At 36.6% G+C, this 12,259-nt stretch overlaps 1 protein-coding gene across 1 annotated transcript in view; it reads right to left on the reverse strand.

The window, feature by feature from the left end:
- Positions 1–12,259, reverse strand: part of MMUT (methylmalonyl-CoA mutase) — a 48,555-nt gene that overhangs the window by 33,177 nt on the left and 3,119 nt on the right. Inside the window, exons 2-4 of the mRNA XM_006149096.3 lie at positions 10,358–10,781; positions 7,898–8,265; positions 1,926–2,083 (exon numbers count right to left, since the gene is read on the reverse strand). Coding sequence (XP_006149158.1) covers positions 1,926–2,083; positions 7,898–8,265; positions 10,358–10,742 — 911 coding nt within the window. The 5' untranslated portion in view covers positions 10,743–10,781. The remainder of the gene's footprint in view (positions 1–1,925; positions 2,084–7,897; positions 8,266–10,357; positions 10,782–12,259) is intronic.

A 12,259-nucleotide genomic window follows, 5' to 3' on the forward strand; every position in this document is an offset into this window, starting at 1 on the left:
ATAAACCCCGGTGAGTAGAATGAACATACTATAAAGTAGTACCCAGCTGTGCCCATACAGCTCGCTGCAGTCATCAATGTGCATTTTTTTTCCTCCTGTAACTTTTTTTTTTAATATTACCTAACACTCATTCCCTGAGCATCATCACAACATACTAAATGTAGTTTCCCATCTAGACAAACTGCATAGTGACTTAATCAAGCATGTTATCATCAATAATATTCCATTTCTACTTTCATACAATGTATACATATATATATGTTTTTTTTCATTTTCTTTAAGAATGAATTTTTTGTGTTCTTAATGAAAGAAAGATTTACCTCCTAAAAAACAGAAAGAAAAAAATTTAAGAATATCCAGTAAGTAAAATGGGGGTTATTTATGAAGGGAATAAATGACAAACTTGCTTTATGGACAGTAAGAAAGTGTTTTGTTCTTTTATTACTATTATGCACATGCACTCACCAGAGACAGAGAAAGACACAGAGAGAGGGAAAGTGAGAAAACATCTCCTAGGAGATTTGGCCATTCTCCAAACCCTTTTCCCCCATTCTCTCCTAAGGATTTTTGGACATACACACACTCATGCACAGTATTTTTCAAGCCTACATATCTGAGACTCCTGTGCAGTTACCTGTGAGACCCAGCCGCCTTAAACTCCATACCATCTATCTGCTGGCCCAAGAAAGCTTTTGAAAGAATGGTTGTGCATTTGGTCTAGGCATATAATTCTCCAATTTTTCTCACTATTCCTTTTTATCTTATATTTTGTAGCTGAATTACACATTTAAGTTACTTGCCTGCCTCTAACAACACAAAGATTGTGATTCCTTACATCAAACAAGATGAGCCTTAATAAGAAACCAAAATAAGGGGCCAGCAGGTGGCATAGTGGTTAAGGCACTGAACTCTCACATGGCAGATCACACTTCGAGTCCCAGACTTGATGGCTTAAAAATCACACCAGACACATGTGCGTACATGCCACAAATTCCAGGAAGAGAAGGGATTGTGGCATGGCCATCCCTCTTGGGGAGTGATTTTTCACATTCTCTCTCTCTGTCTCTGTCTCTCTGGTGAGTATATGCATCCTATAGCAAAAATATCTCTCTATATATATAAAAAAAATACAAATTCTTGATATACACATAGAAGTTCTTAATGTGGCAATTCTCAAATATGCTGGTCCCAGGATCCCTAAAAGTTACTTAAAATCCCAAAGAAAGTTTCTTTATTTGGATAATATCTACTTGCAAATATTTAAAAATAACAATAGGGTGGCCCCATAACCCAATGGCTAAGAGAACCAGAGCCCATACGGCTGACACTGGTTTGAACACTAATCCTGGTCATTTGAACAAAAGGTAGGTGCATGTGTGTGCACGGCCAATCATCCTGACAGGATGAGGAAATGAGTAGAGACTGTGACATGATGAAATCCCATCTGGAGTTGCCTTCTCTCTCTCTGTCTAGATGACTGTAATAATGAATTCCATATTTTAGAATGGAAAAATTAAAAATTAAAAGCAAAGTTATCTTAATATTATGTTATATTTCAATATAACTTGTTAAAATGTACTCTCTGTACAATTGTATTAATTGTATTCCCTGTAACGATACAGACAAGATAGTCCCCAAATTTACAAAGTATGGCCAAATTTAATTCTGAATTTGGATTATGAATATTAGGCTGTCAGAAAAGTTATAATGTACTTTTTCTATGCAAAAATGCATCATGACTTTTCCAACACCCAACCATATTAGCTTATTGTCTCATTATCACTCAGATAAAACATAAGAGAATCTAAATCTAGCATGACAAAATCATTTACAAATTTGTGTATCAATATATTTATTTGTATACTCATATCATTGTCCTCTGCGCTATTTTATGTCAAGGCAATATCTATGTTTGATTTACTCACCGTGGGGCAAATTCATCAATTGTCAGGCCAGCTTGGAGTCCAGTTCGACAGTACTCTAATCCATCAGCTATGGTGTAGGCCAATTCCAGAATGGCATCAGCCCCTGCTTCCTGCATGTGGTATCCACTAATTGAAATTGAATTAAATTTTGGCATGTACTGTAATAAAATAATTTTTAAAGTGAATAAAAATATTACAATCTTTGATTAAACCATTTTTCAAAAAGCAAGTATTATTTTTACAATGTTAGCTAAAAATAGTTAATTATTATATTTAATTCACTCTCAGTTTAAATGGACAATCTGTGAACTACCATGTCTATATTTTTCTGTGTGTGTATGTGTGTATATATATATATATATATATATATGCTTGTGTGTATATATATATATTCATATATACACATTATAGCTATCTTATATATGTACATATATATCTATAAACATATACCTTACATTTGTAAATATTTTATTTATAACTGAAAGCTCTAAAAAGCTTCTGTCACAAAACCAAAAAGGGGATTGCAACACATGGAACTGAAGACCGCTTGAATATATTTGGGGTTTACAAATAAGCAGCAAGGAAACAAACAGGTGCTTCTCTTCAGTGAGGAGTTTAGGACCAGAATTTAAGAATAACAGAAAGACTGGAATAATGAAGTATCAACCTTAAACAAGAAGGAAATGCTGACACACTGCTAAACATGGATGAAATGTGATGACATTAAGTGAAATAAGCCTGTCACAAAAAGACAAATATTGCATAATTCCACATACTTCAGATTCCTGGAGAAGTCAAATTCTTAGAGACAGAAAGTAGAATGGTGGTTGCCAGGGGCTGGGGCAGGAGGGGGAAATGGGGAATTATTGTTTAATAGGTAAAGAGTGCCAGTTTTGCAAGATGGGAAGAGTTCTGGAGATGGATGGTGGTAATAGTTACACAACACGAATGTAATTACTGGCACTAGAATTGTATGCTTAAAAAACTGCACACACAAGATGGTGGCAGAAGCCGGAGGGTGCTTCTGTGAGATGGCTGAAGCCATATGAGTGATCCAACCTACACAGATCAGGCACAGCGATGAAGGCCGGGGGTCCAGGATAACTGGGAGACTAGGACAGGAAGATTGCTCCACAGTGAGATCTTATAAAATTTAAAAAAAAAAAAAATACCATTTCTCTTTCTCTCCTATGCCTTTTCTCTAGCATGTTTTTTCTCTTTTTTTTTTTTTTTTAGAAATTTTTGCTATAGTGTGTGTACACTTACCAGAGAGTCAGAAAGAGACAAACAGAAAGAGAGAAATCACCCCCCAGGGGAATGGCTATGCCACAACCCCTTCTCCAATCTTCTCTCAGGATCTTGGGCACACATGCACACGTCTAGTGAGAATTTTAAGCTGCCAAGTACAGGACTTGAACCATGGTCATCTACATGGGAGTCCAACAATGTAAACATTACATCATCTGCTGGTCCCTCTCTGCATTTAAAAAAAAAAAAAATTGGTTAAGATGGTGATTTTAGGACCAGCCAGTAGTGTAGTGGTTAATACAGATGGATCCCACATGGCCAGCCAACTGCGTGTCCCACAACTGGCAGCTTGGAAAAATACACCAGATGCATGTGTTGCTTGCCTGGTCAAAAACCAGAGGAAATGGAGGAGGAAGAATTGTGGTGGGGAAGAAGAAATTCTGGTATGGAATTCCTGGGGATGCTTTCCCACTTTCTCTCACTTTCGTTTTCTTCTCTATTTGGAGCACACTTGTACCCTATAGGAAACAAAATTATTTTAAAGATGGTGATTTATGGAAACCAGCAGATGGCGAAATAGTTACATCGCTGGACTCCCAACCGTGGTTTGAGTCCCAGACCCAGTGGCTTAAAACTCACCCTAGGTGCATGTGCATGCATGCCCCAATTCTCAAGAGGAAAATGGAGAAGATGGGATTGTGACATGGCCATTCTCCCTGGGGGGGTGATTTCTTATTTCCTGTCGTTCTCTCTCTGGAGAGCGCATGTACCCTATAGCAAAAATTTCTCTTAAAAAAAATAATAATTAGGGTAATTTAGGTTCCATGTATTTTCATTAAAAACTTTGCAAAAATACAAAAGTTCAGTTTACAAAGTACTTCAACATAACCTTAATTGATCAGTATCTGAAACTGTCATCTTATCACTTGCAGGAAAGATTATAGATAGCAACTTGGAACTTGTGTAAAGGTTCTAACTTACAAAAAGACTGAACGTAGGAAAAATACTAAGGAGCTTTCAAAAAATAAAATACCCAAGTACATAATAGCACCGACTACTATATGTATTTTAATAACTATTCTGCACTCCCCTCTGTAAGAGCTGAATCTCAATTCAGAGTATGAACGTACAAGGGCCAAATTTCTAGTCTTCTATTACTACTCCATATGTATATCCCCTGAGATACAAATGGGAGTTTGGTGTGTTCACTTTAAATCACAGGAGCTGGACACCCCTGCCACACACCTGGCCCGTTTCCTTCCCTAACAATGAGCAGATAGGCTAGCGAAGCAAAAGGAACCTGGAACTCTCATAACCATGGAGCTTCCTTAGAAGCAAGCCCCTGACAGCCTACTTTCAGACTCCATTTAGATGAGAGAGAATTGACTCCCACTTAGCTTAAGCAACTAAATTTGTTTATTTGTTTGTAATATGCTGCTAAACACAATTGTCCTGTGCATATGTTCCTGGCATATAAAAAGTTCTACACAACACAATTCATTTGGGCAGATGAAATGCATGAAAAATAAAAAAACTGTGAAGTGCAAAGGCTAAATAGTAAATGCGAAGTGGAGGTGATGAGTGCCAGGGTTCTGAGATAATAGTAATTACAAGGGGTAAGAGATAAAAAAAGGTCTGATGGAGAAGATACTTTCCCTTTGCATGAAATAATGGTCTAAGGTAGATAAGGAAAAGGAAAGCATTGTTATTAGCAAGAAGAAAAGTGTGAATAAAAAGGGGAAGTATATTTGAACTGCTCAAAGGAAAATGAAAATGTTTTCCTGTGAATAGACCATCGTTACTATAAGAACACTATATGAACCTTCTTTTCCCAACACTCTGATTGGGGAAGATAAATCTAATTTGACTCTCTAACACTAGAGAACTGAAGTTACAGATATGTGCTATCTTCCAATTCAGCTTTTAGCAGAAATAAAGCTGCTATTCTGATCTCTAATCTGACACTTATGTCTACCTTACAACTATATCTGAATTATGGAGCAAAATAAAGAAATGTTAATTACGAAGCCTCCCTGATTCTAATTATTATCAAGAAACTAAATTTTAACAATAAAGAAAAATCTACTATCCAGATACCTACAGGAAATTATAGTCTATAAAATTAGTAACTAAAAACAAAAAAAATTGAAAGTATAAAAACATGGAGAGCAATGGTGATACTAGAGAGTGTGGGAAAAGGATAGGAAACTGGGGAGGGTGAGAGGGAGGGAATTATGAGAAAAAGCAGCAAGACATTTTAGGGACCTAAAACTGGAAAATTATCTGTAGACAATAATGTATATGGTAATATCTTTGACTGAACCCATATACAGTATATCCATGATGAGAAAATTCATTTGGTATGCTGCAATGCTCCAGTCATTGATGGTAAAAATAAAAAACAAAACTAACTCACAATAGTAATATATCTTGTCTCTATACTATACTACTACTCAGGCTCAATTAGTACATACAAATTAGGTTACATTTTATAACCATCCCTACATTCAAAGAAATACAGCAAAACCTATTAAAAATAAAACAAAACACAAAAGATACCTTTGCTGTATACTGAAATATGTCCGCAATAATTTTCATTGATGGTTCTGGAGGAAAAATGTAAGTATTTCTGACCATAAACTCCTTTAGTATATCATTCTGGATTGTACCAGTAAGTTTCTCTTTAGGCACGCCTTGTTCTTCTCCAGTTACTATAAAAGTTGCAAGAACTGGAATAACAGCTCCATTCATGGTCATGGAAACTGACATTTTTTCTAAAGGAATTCCATCAAAAAGAATTTTGGTATCTTCCACAGTGTCAATAGCAACTCCAGCCATTCCAACATCACCACGAACTCGAGGATTGTCTGAATCATAGCCACGATGTGTTGCCAGATCAAAGGCAACTGATAATCCCTGCTGACCAGCTAAATATATAAAGAAAAATAATGTAACATTAAAAAGTCTGACATCAAAGTAAACTGACTTACTTTAATATTACTAAGAGTATTGATTCATGTCATCATGGTACACTGCTATAACATTATTTTTATGCTTACACATGTCAAAATAAATTTAAATATTCCTAAGAGAATCAAGTGTTTCCCATATGCTTAAAATGCACAAACTGAGTTTCAGGCCTTACTATAGGACTAGAAAGAACATAATATCTCACTTAACTCATATCACTCTGAGTATTTTTTTTTTTCAGATTTTTTTTTTAATCTTCACAATTCTTTTTTTTTAATTGCCAAAGGGTATGTGCACTTACCAAAGAGAGCAGGAGTGAGAAAGAGAACGCACTACCCCTAGGAGAGTATGGCTATGCCACAATTGTTTTTCTTCCATTCCTCCTTCCTGTCAGGATTTTGGGCATGCACATAGATGCAGGTGGCATGTTTTCCAAGACATTAGTGACTAGAATCTTGGTCAGTCACATGGCATCTGATTCACTTAACCACTGCATTATGGGGCTGACCTTCCTCGTAGTTCTTTTTATTTATCTTATTCACTTTTTTAATTGTCAAAGGGCATGTGCACTCTCTAGAGAGAAAGAGAAAGACAAGGGGTCCCTCCCAATGGGGCACAGTCCCACCCCAATCCCTTTTTCTTTATCCATCTTGTCAGAATTTTTGTCATGCATGCACATGAACTCAACATATTTTTCACATCATCAGGGCTAGAATTTGAATCCTAGTTGACCATGTGGGATCTGGGATTCCTTACAACCATTAGACTATGGAGCCATCCCCTTCTTCACAGTTCTTGATTGAAGTATTTCTTAAATTAATGAAAATGTCTGACTGTTCATATATGTTAACATAATTTAGATTTGCATGTGTACTTCCTTTTTCTTCTTTGTCTAACATGGCCATAGTGGGATGTATTGGTTGTTCAAATATCCTGGGAAACAGAACTACAAAATCCATATAAGATTTCTGAATAACTATAATAGTCTATACTAAATATAAGTTCACTCCTATACTGGGAATACAAACTTAAAAATCCTCAAGTTTAGCACTCACATAGTATGAATTTATTATAGAACAGAAAGAAGAAATAGTAGATAACATAATTTTCAGAGAATGAATGCTGAATTGTACTTTTATAGCACGTTACCCATCACTTCCCCTGAGCATCATGTAAACTATCTTCCCCCTCCAGTTCCTATTCTGGCAATGTCAATGAAAAGCTTGTTGAAGGTAAAGCCAATCTCTTTTCTTAACACAATTTGACCTCACCTAAGTCCTTTTACAGAATGTGTACATAATTGCTGTTTACTTTTAAAAATTTAGCACATTATTCTGATTCATTTGTTTTTGACAAAGGATGTTTTAAAATATCAATTTTTTTCAGAGTATTACCTTCAACTGCAAAATTATAAGGTGAATATTATCTTTACAGAGATTAACTAGTCTATCCTCAAAAAATTACAAGATTGGAGTCAGTAGATGGCACGGTGGTTAAGGTGCTGGACTCCCATATGGCAGTTGAAGCCTCAGACCCAGTGGCTTAAAAATCCCACCAGGCATGTGTACCTGCATGCCCAAAATCCCAAGAGGGGAATGGGGGAAAAGGGACTGCAGCATAGCCATCTATTCTGCAGAGTGATTGCTCACTTTCCCTCTCTCTCTCTCTCTCTCTCTCTCTCTCTCTCTCTCTCTGCCTACATTCAAAGAAATACAGCAAAACCTATTAAAAATAAAACAAAACACAAAAGATACCTTTGCTGTATACTGAAATATGTCCGCAATAATTTTCATTGATGGTTCTGGAGGAAAAATGTAAGTATTTCTGACCATAAACTCCTTTAGTATATCATTCTGGATTGTACCAGTAAGTTTCTCTTTAGGCACGCCTTGTTCTTCTCCAGTTACTATAAAAGTTGCAAGAACTGGAATAACAGCTCCATTCATGGTCATGGAAACTGACATTTTTTCTAAAGGAATTCCATCAAAAAGAATTTTGGTATCTTCCACAGTGTCAATAGCAACTCCAGCCATTCCAACATCACCACGAACTCGAGGATTGTCTGAATCATAGCCACGATGTGTTGCCAGATCAAAGGCAACTGATAATCCCTGCTGACCAGCTAAATATATAAAGAAAAATAATGTAACATTAAAAAGTCTGACATCAAAGTAAACTGACTTACTTTAATATTACTAAGAGTATTGATTCATGTCATCATGGTACACTGCTATAACATTATTTTTATGCTTACACATGTCAAAATAAATTTAAATATTCCTAAGAGAATCAAGTGTTTCCCATATGCTTAAAATGCACAAACTGAGTTTCAGGCCTTACTATAGGACTAGAAAGAACATAATATCTCACTTAACTCATATCACTCTGAGTATTTTTTTTTTTCAGATTTTTTTTTTAATCTTCACAATTCTTTTTTTTTAATCTTCACAATTCTTTTTTTTTAATTGCCAAAGGGTATGTGCACTTACCAAAGAGAGCAGGAGTGAGAAAGAGAACGCACTACCCCTAGGAGAGTATGGCTATGCCACAATTGTTTTTCTTCCATTCCTCCTTCCTGTCAGGATTTTGGGCATGCACATAGATGCAGGTGGCATGTTTTCCAAGACATTAGTGACTAGAATCTTGGTCAGTCACATGGCATCTGATTCACTTAACCACTGCATTATGGGGCTGACCTTCCTCGTAGTTCTTTTTATTTATCTTATTCACTTTTTTAATTGTCAAAGGGCATGTGCACTCTCTAGAGAGAAAGAGAAAGACAAGGGGTCCCTCCCAATGGGGCACAGTCCCACCCCAATCCCTTTTTCTTTATCCATCTTGTCAGAATTTTTGTCATGCATGCACATGAACTCAACATATTTTTCACATCATCAGGGCTAGAATTTGAATCCTAGTTGACCATGTGGGATCTGGGATTCCTTACAACCATTAGACTATGGAGCCATCCCCTTCTTCACAGTTCTTGATTGAAGTATTTCTTAAATTAATGAAAATGTCTGACTGTTCATATATGTTAACATAATTTAGATTTGCATGTGTACTTCCTTTTTCTTCTTTGTCTAACATGGCCATAGTGGGATGTATTGGTTGTTCAAATATCCTGGGAAACAGAACTACAAAATCCATATAAGATTTCTGAATAACTATAATAGTCTATACTAAATATAAGTTCACTCCTATACTGGGAATACAAACTTAAAAATCCTCAAGTTTAGCACTCACATAGTATGAATTTATTATAGAACAGAAAGAAGAAATAGTAGATAACATAATTTTCAGAGAATGAATGCTGAATTGTACTTTTATAGCACGTTACCCATCACTTCCCCTGAGCATCATGTAAACTATCTTCCCCCTCCAGTTCCTATTCTGGCAATGTCAATGAAAAGCTTGTTGAAGGTAAAGCCAATCTCTTTTCTTAACACAATTTGACCTCACCTAAGTCCTTTTACAGAATGTGTACATAATTGCTGTTTACTTTTAAAAATTTAGCACATTATTCTGATTCATTTGTTTTTGACAAAGGATGTTTTAAAATATCAATTTTTTTCAGAGTATTACCTTCAACTGCAAAATTATAAGGTGAATATTATCTTTACAGAGATTAACTAGTCTATCCTCAAAAAATTACAAGATTGGAGTCAGTAGATGGCACGGTGGTTAAGGTGCTGGACTCCCATATGGCAGTTGAAGCCTCAGACCCAGTGGCTTAAAAATCCCACCAGGCATGTGTACCTGCATGCCCAAAATCCCAAGAGGGGAATGGGGGAAAAGGGACTGCAGCATAGCCATCTATTCTGCAGAGTGATTGCTCACTTTCCCTCTCTCTCTCTCTCTCTCTCTCTCTCTCTCTCTCTCTCTGGTGTACACATGCACCTATGACAAAAACTTAAAAAAAAAAAAAAGGTGTATGTCTTTTTATAAATAAAATGTATCAGGCCAACTCTGTGGCCTAATAGTTAAAGTAGCTGTATTCTACACAGTTGACCACAGTTAGAATCTCAGCCCTGAAAGCTTGAAGAACACTATGAACGCAACACCTGTGCAAGCCCAGATTCCCAACAGTATGGAAAAATGGAGAAGGGATTATGGCAATGACCATGCCTTATTGGGGATGCTTCCTCCTTCTCTATTTCTCTTAAGCACCCTCTTGTAAATTTTTTAAAAATATACGTTTCACATTAAAATCTCACCCTTAATATTGTCTTTATAAAACTTATTACTTTCTTCCACAGTACTAAAGCCAGCATACTGGCGGATGGTCCAGGGCCTAAAGGTATACATGGTAGGATATGGTCCACGTGTAAATGGTTTCACCCCTGGAAGTTCTTCGGGTAAGTCCTTAGTGTCCCTCTTGGAATATAAGGGCTTTATGGAGATTCCTTCTGGGGTACGCCATATTAGTTCTTCTGGGTTTTTGCCTTTCAGTTGCTTTTTAGCCAGGGCAGCCCATTCTGGGTGAAGCGGTTGTTGCTGGTGTAGTAGTCGCTTCCATGTAAGCCTAGATCCTGATGACTCTTTTAGCTGATGCAGGTAATGGGGTGACAGTAAAAAAAGCTGATTCTTAGCCCTCAACATGGCAGCACATGGACACACCCAACAGGAACGAGAACTGACCTAGAAAAGGAAACACATTTAGAAAAAGGAGGAAAAATGGAAGCTATTGGTTAGAAGAGAAAAAAAGAAAGAAGAGGTTTATTAATTGGTTTATGTCTTCAAGGGTTTTCTTCCTATACCTAATTATAACTGTGGACCCACCTGTCAACAGTTACTATTTTTGCTTTAGTTCCATTCTTCTCCCTTGATAGCCTTTTAGCAAGTCTAACAGACCACAGTCTTAGCTCCTCTAATCCATTCTACATGCTGGCACCAAAGAAAATGTATGTCACATTCCCCAGAAAAATTTTCAAAGACTCATATGGAATATGCAACACAGCCTTCTAACTTTTTTTTCACTCAAAACACTTTTATTTAATACCTATTTTACGACAGAAATCGTGTTGGGTAATGGAGAAAAAAGTGGCAAAGAGGCATTCAAGTCTCCATGCCCCGGTCTCTGCTTACTTGTCAGGTTCATTTCTGTCTTTGTCCTCCACATATTTTGTGTTCTGATAATACTAGATGACCTACAATTCACTGCATATGCCAAAGTTTTGTGCATTTTCTCTTGCCCTTCATCTGCCTAGAATGTTCTTCTTTGGCTAATTCAGCTAAGGCATTATCTGGAATGTGCAGGATTTCTATGTGCCAGGCACACCGAAAATTCTAACCAATTTCTTACCTATCAATTTAGAGAAGTTAAAGTAACAACTGAAATCCTCATAACAGCTCCTATAAGTAAGTACTGATATTATCCCCATTTTACAGATTAGAAAACTGAGGCAGATAAGTGCCAGCATTTGAACAAAAGTAGCTGAGTTTCAAAATCACTGGTGTTATCCAATATGTTTATAGTTTCTGCCTGGACCCACAAACTGGGCTAAATGGGCTCTGGTAATTGACTTCTCTGCTAGTCTATAAACTACTCCAACACTAGAAATGCATATTCCTGATAAGTAACAGCACAGAGTCTTACACTAGGTGACTGGGTCCAGTTTCACCATTTTATAGATGCAGACATAAAGATGCAGAAAAATTTTTTAAAAAAGTGGCTTGATCAAAATCTCACACAACAAAGCAGTAATCTCTTCACTCAACTTACTAATTAACTTGTCAGAGTCATGGAGTTTCAACATATACAGCCTATTGGTTTAAGTCATTTTGAGATTTAAATTTTATTAATATGTTTATCATATCATATTGTTTTTGTATCTTTAAAGGTTTTTGCCATAGGGTACGTATGCTCACTAGAGAGAGAGAAACAGAGAGAGAGAGAAAGTGAAAAATCACCCCCCTTGAGGAGATGGAAACACCTCAATCCCTTCTTCTCCATTCTCCTTTTGGGATCTTAGGCACGCATGCATATGTGCCTGGCATGATTTTCAAGGCTCCCAGCTGGAGACTCAAACTGTCATCAGCCATGTTGGTGTCCAACAATTTAACCACTATATCATCTGCTGGCCCCCCCTACTGTTTTATATTACATAAGGTAAAAG

The sequence above is a fragment of the Tupaia chinensis genome, unplaced genomic scaffold (assembly GCF_000334495.1).
Source record: "Tupaia chinensis unplaced genomic scaffold, TupChi_1.0 Scaffold000252_1, whole genome shotgun sequence".
NCBI classification, from domain to species: domain Eukaryota; kingdom Metazoa; phylum Chordata; class Mammalia; order Scandentia; family Tupaiidae; genus Tupaia; species Tupaia belangeri.